At 40.6% G+C, this 19094-nt stretch overlaps 1 protein-coding gene across 3 annotated transcripts in view; it reads left to right on the top strand.

Annotated features, from left to right (window-relative positions):
- The first annotated feature begins 690 nt into the window (after positions 1-690).
- The window catches only part of LOC100928587 (motile sperm domain-containing protein 1), a 34764-nt gene continuing 16360 nt past the window's right edge, over positions 691-19094 (top strand). For 2 of the 3 annotated variants that reach the window (XM_031945186.1, XM_031945185.1), the window contains exons 1-3: positions 691-869; positions 18031-18286; positions 18466-18541. In XM_031945186.1, coding sequence (XP_031801046.1) covers positions 18133-18286; positions 18466-18541 — 230 coding nt within the window. In that variant the 5' untranslated portion in view covers positions 691-869; positions 18031-18132. The remainder of the gene's footprint in view (positions 870-18030; positions 18287-18465; positions 18542-19094) is intronic. The other variant, XM_031945187.1, reaches the window with a different exon arrangement.

Genomic DNA, 19094 nt, shown 5'->3' with positions numbered 1-19094 from the left:
TTAAATACGTACTTGTTCATTTGATTAGTCTTCCACAAAGGGATATTTTCTCCATTAAGGTGTTCCCACAGAGGACACCATGATGGGATTATACCATCAACAAGTTAAAGCTGAAGAGGAAGGGCAGACCTTACAAGTGTAATTCTAATGGACCAGTTAGCTTTTGTTAAAACAACACTCACTGGACCAGGTCGAGGGCCGTGACCACGTAAGAGCCCACAGGCTCGTCCAGAGGACCAGAAAGACCTGTGTTACAATCTTGTTCTTCCACTTAACTATGTGATCTTGGGCCAGTCATTTCCCCTCAGGGCCTCAGTTTCCTCATCTGTAAAATGATGTAGTTGGGCTAAAATGACGATCTCTAAAGTTCTTTTCAGTTCTAGATGTCGGATCCTATGATCTTGCTACTTCTTCTCTGTGGGCCTCAGTTTCCTCATCAGAGAGATGAGGGATTTGAATTAAGGGGCCCTACAGCACTTCAGCTGTGCTCTCTTGGCCTCCGAGGCCTCGACCGGGGGACAGCTGCGGGGGAAGGGCCGGAGCTCTTTTGGGGGAGTCCGGGGGAGGGAGTGGTGACAGAAGGGTGGTGGCTGGTAGGCAGTAGGCTGGAAGGTCGGAGGCCAGGTGGGCAGACAAAGCCCCGCCCCCGCCCCGCCCCCGCCCCCGCCCCTCTTGGCCTGCTCCGGGAGTAAGTAGCTCCGCCCAAGGCAAGGGAGCCACCGAGTCCTCCGCTTTCCCAGCAGCCAGTGCAGCCCCCCCCCCCCCGCTCGGGTGACAAAGGACTGGGAGCCCTGTCAGTTGTCGCCTCTGCCGCTGCCGTCGCTCAAGGAGGGGGAGGGACCGAGCCCGAGGAGCCGTTGCTGTCCGAGGTGAGAGTCGCCGCCTTCCCGGCGCCCACTTCCTCTGGCGGGGAGGGGGTGGGGGTGGGGTCTGGAGCTACCCCTCTCCTTCTCCCGTCCGTCCGACCACAACAACTACCACACGCGACTGCCCCCTCCTCGTCAGGACCCCCCCCCCCCTTTCTCCCCCACGTCGGCTGGCGCTATCCAGGCTATATGGGTCCGTCCGCGCAAGCGCGAAGCCCCGCTCCCTCTGGGCAGATCTCCCCCCCAGCCCCACCCCCACCGTGTAGGCTCTGGTAGTCCGTTGGTCTGTCCCGGCTGGGCTTAGGGAAAGGGGACCGCGCTGCCTCGACGGCGTGCGGGCAGTCCGAGGGAGCTCGGGGAGGCCAGCTGCCAGAGCAGTCAGTGGCTCGCGTGGCATCGAGGGGAGGGAGGGAGGGAGGGCTGGAGGAGGAGGGGAAGGGGTACTGGCCCCCCAGCGGCTCCCATCTGGGCGTTTCCTCTGGTCATCCCCTCTCCCTTCCCATTGCCCCCGAGTCTGGTATGGGTGGCTGCCTTGGCGCTAATGGACTTGACCGTGGGGGTGGGGTGGGGTGGGGGGGAGGAAATCCTTCAGTCCAGTGCCTGGGCTGGGAGGGAAGAATCGGAGAAGAGAAGTGGAGAATACATGAGCCCCCAATAATAATCGGACGAGGGCGGTGGAGGGGGAAGATGTGGACTCCCTCCATCTTCCGGGACCTCCGGGGCGGCCCTTGAGCAGTGCACAGCTGTAAACAAGCTCACGTGATCTGCCCATGTGGAACCGGGGTAGGGACGCTAGATTGAAGAGTGGGCCCGGGGCATGTTTACCGGGATGCCCTAACTAGGGCCAGGGGGCTTCTATCCTTGGACTCTTGTGGTTGGGCACTTTTGTCCTGAAGCCACGGATCTAAGGCAGAGAACATCTCGTCCCAATTCTGTGGTCACTTTAGAGAGGAGGAGCCCGAGGAATGGACAGGTTAAATGACTTGGCCAAAGTCACACAAGTAGCAAATGACAGAGCTCCAGGACTCTTTCCACTCCATGTCATTACTTTTCTGGAGGCAGTGAGCCATCAAAAGTCGAGAAACCTCACTTCCTCCAGGCCTAAGTGTGGTGTGTATATTTTTTTGGGGGGGGGGGGGAGAGGAGGGAGTAGTGAAAGGAAAGAAATCAATGACTCCTTGATCCAGGAGGAGATTTTGGTTCATTTTATCATGCTCATAGAAGCATCCAGCAGTTGGCGTTCCTATTCTCAGTGAGCTGGAAAACTGTTCCTGGACTGGTGACCACTCATTTCTTTAGAACTTCGAAGGTTTATAAAGTTCATCCCCCACAATAACTCCTCGAGGTACATGGAATAAATATTATTTCCATTTTATATAAGGAAACAGAAGTTTTCTAGGGTTAAATGATATACAACTATTATTGGTATTAGTACACAGGTCTCTTCATTTGAACAGCTCCGGAGTCAGAGGCCCCGAGTTCAAATCTCCCCTCTGCTATTATCGGTGTGACTTTGAACAAGCCACTTGACTTCTTCGGACTATAGTTTCCTTTGTAAAATATGGAGTTGGACTAGATATCCCTTCCAGCTCCAGATCTCTGACTCTATGGGGGCATTTATCAGGGACCCCCTGGGGATACAAAGACAAAGCAAAAGAAACATTGCCTGCCCTCAAGGATCTTATTTTGTACTTGGGAGGAGGGGGGTGGGAAAGGAAAGGCAATTTAAAACAACATAACTTACATAGATAAGAAAATTAAAAAATATATATTTCTAGGGTGGGGTGGATAGAACAGCTGGAGGACTTAAGCACTTGGATCGAGTTGTGAAGGGAGTTATTGCTGTTTTCAAACCACCAGGCTGCCTCTCTGTTAAGGGATTCTCTTTTAGTTTATATCAAATGGAATTATCGTTCAGTTGTTTTCAGTTATGTTTAACTCTTCATGCCCCTTTTTGGGGCTTTCTTGGCAAAGATACTGGAATAACTTGCCATTTCCTTCTCCAGCTCATTTTACAGATGAGGAAATGGAGGCAAACAGGGTGATGAGTGTCTTGCCACAGCTAGTCAGTGTCCGAGTCAGATTTGAACTCAAGAAGGCCAGTGCCATTTTGGTATTCTGTCCGTCATCTAACTGCCTATCAAATGGAGACATGCCAGCAGTTTTCATCTGGTTACAGTAGCTGGTTTAAATGGGAAGGGAAAAACAAGCTCAATTAAAATCCTTTTAGGATTATTTATTAACTTATTAGGATACAGAAATGAGCCCGTGCCGATTTTTTTCTTCTTCGTTTTATGAAAATGGCAGACTAAACCCCTCAGGAATTAGGTATGCATACCTCGTCCCATGTAAAGTTGATTTAGGGGCAAATCCTAGATAACAAACCCAAAGCCTTATATAACCATCTTGTTTCTTTCTGAAACTATTTCTACCATTTTTCTTTTTAGAGCATTTATATGGTAACTTTGAAGATGCCTCATTTGTAAAAATCTTGAAATTGTAACAGAACATGAGTTTGTCAAGGTGGTACTGGGTGTTTCAATCCAACTTAGTCTTACATTAAGTGGGAAAATGATTATATTAGCACTTGACAGATAATGATGTGCTTGTAATCCATGAATGAGATTTAGAAGCGTTTGGGCTGGACTTAGTTTATAAACCTGATCTAGAAGGAAGATGGTCACAATTGAAAGGAACTCCAGACTCGATCCAGTCCAGCTTCTTAAATTTTGCTGCTGAGAAAACTGAGTCTTGGAGAAGAGGAAGTGACTTGGCCAAACTCACGCAGGTAGTGAGCATCAGGTCCAAGCCTCAAACCTGGCTTCTCGCAATTGAGCCTGTGGGTGTCCCAGTAGGTCCTCAATGGAGCTGGAGTTTCCAACTTAATTGTTACATTGTGTTTTTAGAGCCCGATATTTAGAGCAGTGATTTGGAAACTTTCAAGTAGCAACATGGTCCACTTCCATTTCAAGTTCTCCTCCCTCTGGAGGCGCTGCTTGGTTTGCTGAGGCTGTAGTAGTGTGAGGCTCTGGCGAGCCCCTACAGAGCTGGAAAGGCTTCAAGCACAGGCCTGGTGACAGACTGTGTGTCTGACATCTGAGGATCAGCCGGGATAAGTTCGGGAAGGCTTCTCAACAGGTTGGCCACACAGTGAGGAGATGTTCAGCCAAAGCAACTCCTAAAGCCTGCCTGCAGATTCGGGGAGAGTTTACTGTCTGTATTGGTGGCAGAGCCCATGCTGACAAGGTTTGAATTGTAAGCTCTTTGAGGGGAGGGACTGTCATTTTGGTCTTTGCATCCTCATCTAGAACAGCACCTAGCACACAGTAGGTGTTTTGTTTTGTCCCCTTCCTAAAGGTGCTCTGTGTTTTAAGTTTTTCATACAGTTGCAGATATAAACTGGAATGTTACAGTCAAAGCTGGGAATTAAAAAAAATAAGCCATATGTTATTAAGAATGCAGTGTGAGGGGGAAGCTAGATGGCACAGGAGCACCGGCCCTGGAATCAGGAGGTCCGAGTTCAAATTCTGCTTCAGATGCTTAACACTTCCTAGCTATGTGACCCTGGACAAATCACTTAATCCCAATTGCCTCACCAGTAAATAAAGGTATGGCCTTGGGGAAGCTAGGTGCCACAGTGGATAGAACATTGACTCTAGAGTCAGGAGGATCTGAATACATACTCAGCCTCAGACACTAGCTGTGTAACCTGGGGCAAGTCATTTAACCTCAATTTCTTCCAAAACAACAACAAAAAGTACAGTGTTGTAAATCCTTTTTAAAATTTTGAAAAATATATATTATTCATCTCCTACATTTTTAATGTGATTTGGTTTCCCTATATGTAATTGGGCAATATTAACTTGGATTGAGTAGCTGATAGATGACGAGTACTCTTCAGTGGTATAAAAATGTTATTACCTGCTGTAGAGTTATGGGCAATTTTCAAACTTAGTGTATGCATCATTTATCACTTGGGCAAATGGTGATGGTACCCAAAGCAATACAACACATTTATACACACACCAACGATCTTATTCTTTCTAACAGACAAAGGAATTCCTAGGCTTATAGCTTTAGAAATGTATGAGACTTCCAAGACCATTGACTCAGCCCTCATTTTATAGAAGGAGAAACTGATCCCCAGCCAGAGGCCAATGTCTTAACCCCAGGTCACACAGTAGGAAGTAGCAGGGCTGGGATTTGAATCCAGGACCTCTGATTTTAAAGTCGGCCTTCTTTTTCATTGCACTAAGCTGCCTTTCTCTTGTGATTCCCTGTAATTCCTACAAAAATAGATATTCAAAGTTTTGGAGCTTGCATTTTGAAAAGAAGAAAAGGGTTTTTTCATAATATAGCAGAAGTGGAGGAGTATATTGCCTTTGGAACTCCTAGACAAAAAACAAAACCCTAAATATTATTGAAAGATTTTCTGCCTCTCGATGAGGGCAGGATAGCCTTGAAAGTACTTAAACTATTCATGATAATCAGAGTGAACAGTTGGGGATGGAAGCAGATGGTAGTTTATATACTCTGGTTATGGAAATGCCTATTTAATTGTGATTCTCAAAGTTTTTAGCCTGGACCACCTCTGTTAAAAAGCCAGGAAAACAAATACCAAAGATTCTTTCATTCAAAAAAAAAAAAAAAATAATCATGCTACATCTCCCTGGATAAAATAGCCATTAGAGTATGCATTTTAAAGTGTGTGTGTGTGTGTTGGGCCTCAGTCTTGCCCAGGCTGGAAATGTCCTGGCCAACAGCATCCCAATACTGGTCAGCATCTATTCTTTTCCATGCTCTGCTTTCCTAACCTGGGTTGGGTTGCCTCTGTTTAGGCTTCCTGGAGGCCCTCTGCTTCTGGGAGTCTGCTATATTGGTGCCAGACATTTGACCAGTTTTGTTGTAGTTATATTGTAGTTATATGTAGTTATTGTAGTTATATGACATTGTAGTTATGACATGACATAGTATATGACATATGTATGAGTATGACATAGTATATGACATGTAGTTATATGACATTGTAGTAGACAATTGTAGTTAAATGACATTGAAAATTTCTTTTCAAAATTTCATTTAGGGAAAGAAGACGAAGGGAGTTGCTTCAGTGCCAGTCTCTATCTCCTAGGAAGGTTGAGGGTATTTTGGAACTTCAGAGATTTGAGCTAATCTTGGTACTCATAGTCTTTAGGTAAACAAAAGGAGCCAAAAGAGGGAGGCAAGACTATCCTTTGCCACTTTCTTACCTCCCCTTTGTTGTGATACGGGAGCCACCTGCCAGTGGCTATTGGAGGTCTAACTCAGACCTGTAGAATGGGTCCCTTCATGTGAGAGAATGAGGGTGATGATACAAGGAGACTGAAAAGCAATTCTGTTATCTAACCTCTCTCCTCTTCCCTCCAATTTATTTCCTTCCCAATCCACAAGGAACATCTGTGAAGGCTGCTTTGCAACTCCTTCAAGTTTATGATTCACAGCTGTGGAGGCTCTGGGAGAATTGACCTGCCCCCTTCACTTAGGCAGGATCCTTAACACCCCTTACCATAAACAATAGAAGCTGCAACATATTAGTTTCCCTATTTCTTTGAGGTAAACTAAGGGTCCCAGCAGATACAAGGGAAATATTTCATAGTGATTAAACTAGTTATGAAACTTCTCAGTTAATCAACAACCATTTATCAAATACCTACTATGTGCTTTTAGCTGTAGTAGGTGCTATTGAGGCTACAGAGAAAATGTGACAAATTTCCTGTCCTGGAGAACCTTATAAAATAAATGCAGAAATGTTTATTAAGTTTATTAAGAAAAATAGCTTTCTAGGAAGGATAAGTGGGATACAGATTTAGGTAACACATTGTTCCTCTTCTAATAGAGTTTACAGAGGAGAAAAGTCCTTGTTGACACAAGTCAACAAGTATTTATTAAATGCCTAATATGTAGCGATTACTGTGCTGAACCTGGGAGATACAAAGAAAATTAAAAAGCAAAAAGCAAACAAACCAAAACCCACAAAGAAAGAAAATCACCCGTTGCTCTTAAGTAGCTCACCATCTAATGGAGAAGACAACATTCAAACAACTATGTACAGACAAGCTATATACAGAATAAATTGAAAATAATCTCAAGAAAGGTACTAACATTAAAGACCCAGACACAAATGACTATGGAGAAAATTGAATTGCGAAGACAAAATCAAGATACATGAAACAATGAGGGCAGTTAAGTGCTCAATTGTAGGATCTAGTCAACAGAAGTATTTAGGAAGGAGAGATTAGTGTGGACCAGAGTTGTTATGAGAAGGCTTCTTCCTAGACAGATCTTAAGCTGGGTCTTAAATAGTGGGTAGGATTTGGGGAGGCAGCCTTCTGTTTGTTTGCTTTTAACATAATCTCTCTTAGTGCTTGCTTTTCCTTTTAAGTACAAAATAAATTCAGCACATATCTTTCAACCAGGTCCTGCTTAACTGTTTCCTTCTGTTCTCTTCTGGACATTTTTTTTTCTTTTTCTCTGCTAACCTTAATTATAAAAAATCCTATTTCCATGTACATAGCAGAACACAAATAAAGAAAATTCAAAACTCTGACTCTTCCTTTTATATTGCTTATTTTTTGAAAATTGTGATAAATTTTATACATTACTTTCAAATTTGTTCTGCACTTATGAACTTCCTTTGTTTTCTCTGTACATTTTATAAAAAATGTTTCTTTTTTGGTATCACTGTTGCCAACCCCATCCCTAATTAAAAAGGGTGGGGGGAACTCCTATAATGAAGGAGTGTAGTCAAACAAAACAATCTCACTCAGTGGCCCTGTCCAGAAATAGCTTTCTCTTTCTGTACCTCTGTGTCTTCTGTGTCAGGAGGTGGGTAACTTGTATCATCAGAAGATCAGTTGGTTGTTACTCTGTTCAAACTTAAGTCAAACTTGGAAAGACTTAAGTTTGAACAAAGTTACTTTTCTTTATAATATTGTTGTCATAGTAAACAGTCCTAAGTACTTTTCTGTTATCTTCACTGTATCAGTATCTATTTGCCAGGATTCATTTCTTATAATACAACAGGAAGAAAATAAGCAGTTACTAAGTAACCTACTACGTGCCCAGGTGCTACATTAAATGCTTCGCAAATATTTCATCTCATTTAATTCTCACAACAACCCTTGGAGGGAGTAGAGTAGAGTAGGCACTATTATGATCCCATTTTGCAGTGAAACTGAGGCAGACAAAAGTTAAATGTCTTGCCTCTGGTTACACACCTAGTAAGTTTCTGAGACTGGATTTGATCTCGGTTCTTTTTTCCAGACCCAGAACTCTATCCAATGTGCCGCTGCATTCATGTACCGCACTTTGGGTACTCCCTTAGATTACAATTCTTTGCTTTTCTTTACCTCTCCCTCCCTTTTAAATACCCTTTCAAGATGACAAAGTTTGTTTTGCATGTCTGTTCCTTCTCCCATATTATCTTTCCTCAAGCCCAGCTTTCCTATCACCAACTGTTTTCTTGCTACGTTTTCTGAATTTCTTCCCCAGAGGGTCTGTGTGTTCAACCCTCTTGTAGTCATTTCACATAAAAATGAGGTTCACTCCTTCTGTGTTCTCATGCACTTGAAATATGAGAAATAGCAAGTTCCAACTCCTTCCTCAGTCCTCCTTGATCTCGCTTCAGGTCATTTGATTCTTGCACTTATCTCTACCTCCCAGGGTTGAACTATTTGAATATTTGCTCTTTAGGGTGTAGGTCTTCAGGGCCATGTATGATATTTCAAAACAGGGTGTTAGCCTTGGAGTATTCCAGTCTGAGCACAGCTGTGCCTTTTTTGGGGTGCTGCTGCTTTAGGTGACTTGCTGTGTGCCATTGACTCCTTTGGGGCTTTCTCCTGGGGCCTCTCCCCTCCTGCTGACTTGAAGGGAACACAGCTTTTCAGGGTAAAAAAAGTATCTGAACTTTTGGCGGTTAGTTTGTACTGGTTCTGGTTTTGCTGGCAGCCTCCTTTCCCATTGCCTGTAGGCTTCTGGCTTCCATTTCCCCCCCCCCCCCCCCAGTTTTGAAGTAGAAGTCACTGTAGTTGCTCACTGCATTTCATTCTGGTGTGATTTTAATTTTTCTTGTTTGGTTTTCTTTTCCTCAAGTAGGTATGTGATCAGGCAGCCATCTTGGCCAGAAGTTTCTTCTATGTGTTTTAGAAAAGTGCTTCAATGAGCCTCCTTCTTTTGTTTTTGGCAACTCCATTAAAAGTATCTACTATGTGCCACATCCTATGTTTAAATGCTTTGCAAATAATAATCTCATTTAATTCTCAAAACAACCCTGGGAGGTGGGCAATATTATGATCCCATTTTATAGCTGAGGAAATTGAGGCAGCAGAAGTTAAATGGCTTGCTTAGGGTTACACACCTAGTAAGTTTCTAAGTCATTCCCATTGGGAAAAAAAGACTGAAAACCAAAAAGGTTTTTTAAAGTTCATTTACTTTACAATGTTCTTATTATTTAGAAAACCTTCAGAGCTCTGATCAACTCAATGAGAAATGAAAATTCCAAGGGACTCGTGATGAACCATGTTTCCCACCTCCTGATAGAGGTGGTAGACCCAGGATATAGAATGAGACATAAATTTTTTTAACTTGGTCAATGTGGAAATTTATTTTGCCTGCCTGTACATATTTATTTACAAGGGTTTTGTTTTTTGCTTTCTTTTGTTTCCGGAGAGATGGATGTGAGAGAGAGAGAGAAAAGACATTTTTGTTAATTGAAAAATTAAAATTAAATTTTAAATATTCCTATTATTATATAAATTGTTCTCCTGGTTCTCATTTCATTCTGTAACAATTAATACAAGTCTTCCCAGCTTTCTCTGAAACTGTACCTTTCATCATTTTTCTTGAAGAAAAATATTCTATCACCTTTATATAACATAATTTGTTCAGTCATTCTCTGAATGATAGCCTCCCCCTTAGTTTCTACTTATCATTATAAAAAGCTGCTATGAATAGTTTTGTATATATGAGTTCTTTTCATTTTTTTTTTTTTTTTGATCTTTTGGGGATTTGGGCCAAGTAGTAGTATAGCTGAGTATACATAGTTTAGTGCCTTTTGGGGCATAATTACAAGTTTCTTTCTCGATTGATTGGACCAATTCACAGCTCTACCAACAAAGCATTTGTGTTCCTGGTTTCACTCTAGCCCAGGGGTCCTCAAACTATGGCCCGCGGGCCAGATGTGGCAGCTGAGGATGATTATCCCCCTCACCCAGGGCTATGAAGTTTCTTTATTTAAAGGCCCACAAAACAAAGTTTTTGTTTTTACTATAGTCCGGCCCTCCAACATTCGGAGGGACAGTGAACTGGCCCCCTATTTAAAAAGTTTGAGGACCCCTGGCCTAGCTCCTCCAAAAATTAAAAAAAAATTTTTTTTTTTGCCATCTTTGCTGATCTGATGGATGTGAGGTGGAACCTCAGAATTAGTTGTAAATGTTCATTTCTGTCAGTGATGTGGAGCAATTTTTCATGTGGTTGTTGCCATCTTTGATTTCTTCTTTTGATAACTGCCCGTTCATATCCCTTCACCATTTTTTTCCATTGGGGAATGGCCCTCGTTCTTATAAATTTTAATTAATTTCTTAGATACCATTGATATGAGGCCTTCAGTCAGAGAAACTCATTGCAAATGTTTTTTCCATTTCCTTTCTAATTCTAACTGCATTGGTTTTGTGTATGCAAAAACTTTTAAAATTTTATATAATTAAAATGGTTTTATCTTCTTTGATCCTCTCTATCCCTTTAAACTCTTAATGTCATTGAGGAGCAGCTGTTGGCAACTGTGGTTGCTCTTTTAAAGCATAAAAATAACAGTATGGATTATGAAAGGAAAACAAATTGATTTTCTCTTAAAATTAACAAGAGTAAGGAAGAATTTGCTAGGGAGTAAAATAAATGAGTCAATATGGTATTTTTATATGAATTGAATTTTTGGATGAAGATTATGGTGGCATTTTGAGAAGCTGTCACTAGGAAATGGGTGAGGATTTCCAGAGGTGAGGCCATTCATCTGGACCAATTGCAGGGAGCCTTTGAATTCTGAGTAAAGCAACAGGCCATCATTACCATACTCAGGAAGTCTGAGGATTGTTTATACATTAGGCTGGCTTAAGAAGACTGCCCAGATGGCATTTTTTTTTAAGGCTTAGGTAACCATAATCTCCAGTAAAGTCCTACTCTAGTGCTTCATCATCAGATAGAATTGACTCTGAGCACTTATCCAAGGCTGTGTATTCCAGCAGAGCCTCTGGCTTTCTGGACATCTATTTGTCTGAGGGTTAGCCTTAAGTGTGGTGAGTCCCATCACCAAAAGGTTGGCCGTTGGGTGATGGATTAATTTGTCTGACCAGAGCACTCAGAAAGACTGTTTACTAACACAATCTGTATCCATGAAGGGAGTGCCCATATGGATGAGAGCAAGACATTTCTTTTAGTTGCACTGGCCATGATCAGCCCTAGGCAAAATTTGGCCTTGGTATGCTTCCCACCTACCTTTTTAGAGCCTCTCAAATCCTAGCTTCTACTGGCAGACTTTCCTGGTCTCCCTTCTCTCCCATGATCTTCCTTTTCAGATTATTTTCACATACTATGTGTTGATCTTACATGTACCTCAATGCTTCATATTATCTCCTCCATTAGGACGTAGGTTTCTTGAGAGCAGGAACTGTGGGAACATTGTGCCTGGTATATAGTAGGCACTTAATAAATGCTTGTTGATTGACTAGCCCTCTCATCACTCGTGTAGATACCTCTAACCACCCAGGTAGTTAGTTCCCTGATATTGCCCTCTGGTTACCTCATGATTCCCACTGTGATGTCTCATTCAAATCTGCTTTCCCGGGCAAGTGTCCAGTAATTGGAATTTCTGCCTTTTTTATTAATTTTCATCTCAACTCAGGGCATGGGCCTCAGTTTCCTGTACTGTTGATGGGAGGCAGTATGACATAATCAGGAGATCTGAGTTCTACCTCCAAGTTAATCATTAATTCACTGTGTAATCTTAGACAAATGACTAGTTCTCTGGGCCTGAGGTTTCTCATCTGTAAAAATGATTTCTGAAGTTTTGAAATTCTGAGAAGCAATCCTATAAACTAATTCATAGGGAAGCGGTATTTGATAACTTTAGCTTGTTGGGTCTCCCAAGGGATAGTCAATAGTGATGGGAGAAAAAAAAATTGAAAATGCCTGTCTGTCCCAGAGGGCCAAGATGACAGGAAAAGATGATGATAAATGTTAGAGGGCTGGGGGGAACTGGGACATTAATACATTGTTGGTAGAATTGTGAACTGATCCAACTGTTCTGGAGAGCAATTTGGAACTATGTCCAAAGGGCTATGAAACTATGCATATCCTTTGATCCAGCAGTCTCACTACTGGGCCTATATTCCAAAGAAATAAAAAAGGGAAAAGGACCCACATGTGCAAAAATGTTTGTAGCAGCCCTTTTTGTTGTGGCAAGGAGCTGGAAACTGAGTGGATGCTCATCAGTTGGGTAATGGCTGATTATGCAATGGGTATGGCTAACCTTAAGTTATGGTATATGGATATAATGGAATATTATTGTTCTGTAAGAAATGACGAACAGGCTGATTTCAGAAAAACCTGGAGAGACTTACATGAACTGATGCTAAATGAAGTGAGTATAGAACCAAGAGAACATTGTACACAGCAACAGCAAGATTATGTGATGATCAGCTGTGAATGGACGTGGCTCTTTTCACAATGAAGTGATTCAGGCCAATCCCAATATACTTGGGATGGAGAGAACCATCTGCATCTAGAGAGATGGGGCAGTGGGTCCCGAGTCTGGATAAGAATTGTATTTTCACCTTTTTTGTTGTTGTTATTGTTTGTTTGTTTTTTTCCCTTTTGATCTGATTTTTCTTGCACAGCATGACAGATGGGAAAATATGATTAGAAAAATTGCAATTGGAATATTTAACCTATATTGGATTACTTACTGTCTTGGGGAGGGTGGGAGTGAGGGAGAAAAATTTGGAACACAAGGTTTTACAGGAGTGAATATTAAAAACTATTTGCATGCATTTTGAAAAATAAAAATCTATTATTATTATTAAAAAAGAAAAAGAAATGAACACTTCATAACTGAAGAAAAAGAAGAAGAAATCCTATCAATTCAGGGCAATTGCCATGTTGTTTTTCTTTCTTGGCAGGGCTCTTCCTATTACTATAGTGACTTGATGCCATCTCCTTTCCAATTTTCAATGGGATCAGTTTAGGAGGCAACTTTCATTCCTAGCCAAGAGAAATGACAAATGGAAGCAGGTGCATGAAATGGAGTGCTGATAAGCTGAGCAAAATGGCTCAATATTTTTGTTAATGACTACAAGAAAATTAACAGTGTAGGTTATGGTTCATGGAAAAATCTGGGGTCGAAATGAATTATTTAAAGCCTTAGCTAGAATTGGAAGGTGGAATAAGAGTATTGGAAGGGAACCCCAAGAACCTTGGACTTCCACATCTTCCTAAAGTTTGTCCCCTTAAGTCAGTGCATTCTTTCCCTGCTGAAGTCAGTCGCTGTTGGGTAAAGAGTTTCTTTTTGAAGAAGGGTCCATAGTACAGTGCAAAGTGTACTAATGTGGAAATTGGGACCCTTGGCTTAGCTTTGTCACCAAGGAACTGCAGGCAAGGCACTTCTCTTTGAAGTGCCTGTTCTGGAAAATCCAAAAGTCCCTCCTAGTTCTAAAACAGTCTGGTATTTCAATTTGATTCTTTCTATTTAAGAAAGAACTGAAGATTTTTATGTTTATTTTTTAAATAGTATTTTATTTTTCCAAATACATGCAAAGGTAGTTTTCACCATTAAGCTTTGCAAAACTGTCTGAAATTTTCCTCCCTCTCTTCCTCCTCCCCTAGACGGCAAGCAATCTAATATACGTTAAACTGAAGACTTTTAGTCTCTTCCTCAGTGCCTGTACGTTGACAGATGCATTTCACATTGTTCATTACTTTTTCCAGGTTTAAGAAAAATGTGTCCTTTAAAGCTCATTTTCTTTGAAATCCCACATAATCTTCAAAGGTAGCATTTTATCAAAGGAGGCATAATGGAGAATTTGGGTGTTCTGGCTCTAATGAAGCTTGCTGTGCAGAGTAATTAAAGAACTTATTGCCCTTGAAACAAAAAGGATTTACTAGAATTCTGAGAACACCTAATCCAACTTGGAATGTATGGGTTATAGTGTTTTGGTTTTTAAAAGAAGAAAAAGGAAAAGCTATGTGGTATATTTAGGCTGAAGAGGTTATAACTTTTATGTAATGTACATATATAGTTTGTGTGGTTTATGGTTATAGAGTAAAAAATAATAGTAACAGTATTAACACTTTATATAACACTTTAAAAAAAGAAGGAAGTCCCTGAAGAAAAAGAAACTCACAGAACAGGACTGCATAATCTGATATGTTTAGCATAATAGATTTATTTTTCTAAGACAGTGTGAGATAAATGGATGCTATACTAGATGAGACATGAGCAGACCTGAATTTTAGTTTGAGCTTCTAGCATTAGCTAGTGAATGACACTGACCAAAGTAACTTTACTTTTCTGAGTGTTAGTTTTCTCTGTAAAATGGAGATAGTAGTAGTAACCTCATGTGGTTGTGAGGTTCCAAAGCGAATTCTAATATAACTCTAAATCTATATATGGGAACTGTTTCTTTATTCTCCCAAATAAAATAGTTGAACTCGATCTCTCCAGCTCCTTCAAGCTCTAAACAATTCTGATTCGATGACTAAATGGGCTGTGTAAGTGAGTTTAAAAAAATGGAAATTCAGTAGGTTCAACTGCTGGGAAAGTGCTTAGTAGACTTAGGTGCCATTGGATATGATGAAAGATGAAGAGAAATGGTTCAATGTTTTTCTAATGAGCACAAGGAAAATATAATCTAGGGCATTTGGTCAAATTTGAAAAGTCTGGATAATAGTGCCAATGATTAAAAATCTCCATCTGGTAAAAAACTTTACCATTTACTGGGGCCACTTTTTCTGTGAGAGAATCCGAATTCAAAATGATATATAGCTTACAGAACAATTTGAAGGCACAGACCACATAATTAAAATTAGAGGTGTTCTAAAATTCTGTAATTTAATTTGGCATCTTTCAGGGTCCTTAAATTATTTGTATAAAAAGCAATATGTATATGGCTTTTCGTTTTTCTTAAAGGTTTTTCTTAGAGGTACTATTGATTTTTTTTTTTCCAACCGCGACTAGGAAACATAGTAATGTATTACCTGGTGATCAGATTTATGACAGCTTCAGCTATCTGAACATAGTTGGAAAACTAAAATCAATCTAAAGAAACACATCTGAGCTTTTGGGGGAATAGTTGCCGCAGAACTCACATGCTTCACTCACAGATGTGGAACTACCTTTGAGCCAAACCCTTTCTTGTTTACTTTGAATGGTAACCATCCCATTTCTTTCTAGGGTATAGAGACCTGTTTTATATCATTTTGTGCCTCCTTTTAATATCATTTAGAAATTAAAATCCAGTTATCTCATTCCCTTGCTCAAGATTGTTCAGTGGCTTCCTATTGTCTCTAACATATAACTGGACATTTAAAGCCCATCATCATCTTGCTGTAGCCTACCCCTCCAGGCTTATTGTCCAGATTCCCTTTCCTGCGCTGTGTTTTGGTCAAAGAGGCCTACTTGCCATTTTTCCCCTTCCTAACTCCTGGCATCAACTAGACTGGAAACCTAAGTGTCATCCTCGACTCCTCACTTTCTCTCCCAGCCTCACCCCTGTAGCCAATTAGTGGTCAAGTCTTGTAGCTTCCACCTTCATAATAACACCTTGCGTATGTGTATCCTTTGCTCCTCTGACACTGCCTCCACCCTGCTGCAGGCCCTCATCCCCTTGCATCCTGACCCTGCTGCTTGGTTTCTCTGCCTTAAGTCTCTCCCCATTCCAGTTCATCCTCCTCTCTTCCTAAAACAAAGGCCTGATTAAATAATACCCTTCATCCCCATTTAATGAACTTCAGTGGCTACTTAGTATCTCAATATTACCTTATTACCTTCAAATATGAAGTCTGTGGTTTTCAAAGCCAGCCCCTTCCTACCTTTCCAGTTTTCTTCCACCTCACTCCCTTTATGCGCTCTGCAGTCCAGCAACACTGGCCTCTGCGATGCTCTTCCCACAAGACACTTCATCTCCCATTTTCACTGGCTGCCCCTTACGCCTGGCACTTTCTCCTTCTGCGTCTCTGGCTCTTGCCGTCCCCTGCTTCCTTCAAGTCTAAGCTAAAGTCCTAGGTTCTGCCAGAAGACTTGCTGGTCCTCCTTAATCTTAGTGCCCCCTCTGAGATTTCTCATTTATCATGTATATAACTGGTCTGTACTTGGATATTTGCATGTTGGCTCTTCAATTAGAGTGCGAGCCCCTAAGGGTGGGGACTATATATGCCTTTCTGTGTATCCTCAGTACTTGGCACAGTCCCTGGCACATAATAAATAGGTGCTTAGGACCAGGAGATCATTATATACTTCAACAACAATACTAGATGATGACTAGTCCTGATGGATCAGGCCATCCTCAGCAACAAGATCAACCAAATCATTTCTAATGGAGCAGTAATGAAACTGAACTAACTATACCCAGAAAAAGAACTCTGGGAGATGACTAAAAACCATTACATTGAATTCCCAGTCCCTATATTTATGCACACCTGCATCTTTGATTTCCTTCACAAGCTAATTGTACAATAATTCAGAGTCTGATTCTTTTTGTACAGCAAAATAATGTTTTGGTCATGTATACTTATTGTGTATCTAAGTTATATTTTAATATATTTAACATCTACTGGTCATCCTGCCATCTAGGGGAGGGGGTGGGGGGGGGTAAGAGGTGAAAAATTGGAACAAGAGGTTTGGCAATTGTTAATGCTGTAAAGTTACCCATGTATATATCCTGTAAATTAAAGGCTATTAAATAAAAAAAAAAAATTAAAAAAAAATAAAAAAAAAATAAGGTTATATAAATGTAAAATAAATAAATAAATAAATAAATAAATAAATAAATAAATAGGTGCTTAATAAATGCTAGTTGGCCATTTCCTGAATTTGATGTTACATCTCTGCTTCACCATCTTTACAGAGGCTGTCTTCCATGCCTACAATGTCCTCCCTTCTCATCTCTGATTCTTAAAACTGGCTTCCTTCAAGGCTAAGCTCATATGCTACTTCCTCTGGGAAGCCTTTTGCTCCTCCCTCAAATAATCATGTGTATACCTATATATTTACATGTTATATCCCTTCAGTAGAACATAAGCTTCTTGAGAGCAGAGACTATTTATCGGTTTATCTTTGTGTCCCTATTCCCAGCACAGACTTTAAATATTTGATAGACTGGATTGGAAAAACTCCTAAGTTTTGGTTGTTATTGAATTTGTTGTCTAGTATTCAATAAGTATGGAATTTATCGCATTTTTTAAAAATGTAAAAGTTGATTTCAGATGTTGATTTAAAAGTTGAAATTTTATGTATTGTATTTAACACATACTTTAACATATTTAACATGTATGGGACTGTCTGCCATTTGGGGAGGGGCTGGGGGGAAGGAGGAGAAAAGTTGGAACAGAAGGTTTGGCAAGGGTCAATGTGGGGAAATTACCCATGCATATTTCTCTAAATATGATATATTTATAAATAAATTCTATCAAACATTCAAAAAAAAGATAAAAGTTGAAGTTTTGCTTTGCTTGAAGCATAATACTGAAAGGTGCCATTAATTGAGACTGAGGACTTTATTGCTTTATAGACCAAATGTAATTTTTCATAATGCTCATTTTTATAGTGTTCATGGTGTGTGAAAGGAGGATTTATAAATGATAGTATGGTACTTAGATTAAACCCGTTTTAGCAAGCCAATAACAAGAGTTAAAGGTCATGTTTCATTAATTGATTTTTACAGTCCTTTTCGATGAATTATGAGCTAGCATGAAACTAAATGCCAGCTAGCACCTGCTTCTTGTTTAAGTAACATAAGCTCCTGAAAATGTTATCATACGGTTTTTCTTTTTTCCTTTGCTTCTCTTGCCCCCCTTCTCTCTCTCTTTCTTCCCCCTTTCTCTTTTCTATCTTCTCTCCCCACCCCCCTCCACATTTCAGGATTGCAAACATGCTTTGGAGTTTTTAAACTAAGTCAAAGAGAGAAATCCAGACTAGATCGGAGACTGTAAGAAGAGGAGTGACAAGGGAGATTCAGTGCCAATGCAGCAACAAAGAAGGCAACCAGAATTAGTGGAAGGAAATCTTCCTGTTTTTGTATTTCCTACCGAGCTGATATTTTATGCAGATGACCAGTCAACACACAAGCAGGTGTTGACCCTGTATAATCCCTATGAATTTGCCCTAAAGTTCAAAGGTGAGTTTCTTTGCTTCAGATGGCTGAAAGGGGACCTTGTTTAATATAACTCTACTATATTAGTGCTTTATGCTTGGCCAGTGTCCCTGGTCGTATTTTTTATAATCATGCAAATGGTTGCCTCCATCTAGGCTTTGGAAAGCTGGCCTTAAATGACTATTTTGACCTTTGTCTTTCAGTTTTATGCACTACTCCCAATAAGTATGTTGTCGTTGATGCTGCCGGGGCAGTGAAGCCTCAATGCTGTGTGGATATGTAAGTCAAAGCCCCTTGTTGGTTAAATGTTTTAAGGTCGATAATAAATTTTTTATGAGTTTAGTAATGACAGGTTAAAAAAGCTGTATTTTCTATTTGTTACCTGCTCATAATTTTTATTTGGCCATTGCTATGCTTTGAGCTCTACTTAATGTTTGGGTGCACTGAGCTTCTCTGTAAGAAGTTTCTAGGCAATTTAAAACAAATCGGTCAAATGTCTATCAAGTTTAAAACATGTTGGAGGCAATACAGATCTTGATTGTATATTTTCTATAAAAACCTTTTGAAGATCATTTTTCAATCTCTCAATTGCAGCAAGATCCTTTAAAATGGGAAAAAAACCCAACAACCCCCAAAACCAAGCTCCTTTTTTTGGGTTTGCTCTCTTCAAATTACTCCATCTGCACTAGGGGATTTGGCTTTCTTTAGCACATCCTGATTTTCTTAGGGCTATCCTGAGAACAATGAGAATACAAGCTCATCTGCAGTGATTCAGCCCCAGGAAGTTTACCCAAATAGACAGGAAGCAAGTAAGAGAATGATGTGAGCAAGT

Source organism: Sarcophilus harrisii, chromosome X (assembly GCF_902635505.1).
Source record: "Sarcophilus harrisii chromosome X, mSarHar1.11, whole genome shotgun sequence".
Taxonomy (NCBI): domain Eukaryota; kingdom Metazoa; phylum Chordata; class Mammalia; order Dasyuromorphia; family Dasyuridae; genus Sarcophilus; species Sarcophilus harrisii.
The sequence above is the reverse complement of the archived record's forward strand: the minus strand, read 5'-3'. Positions and strand labels throughout refer to the sequence as shown.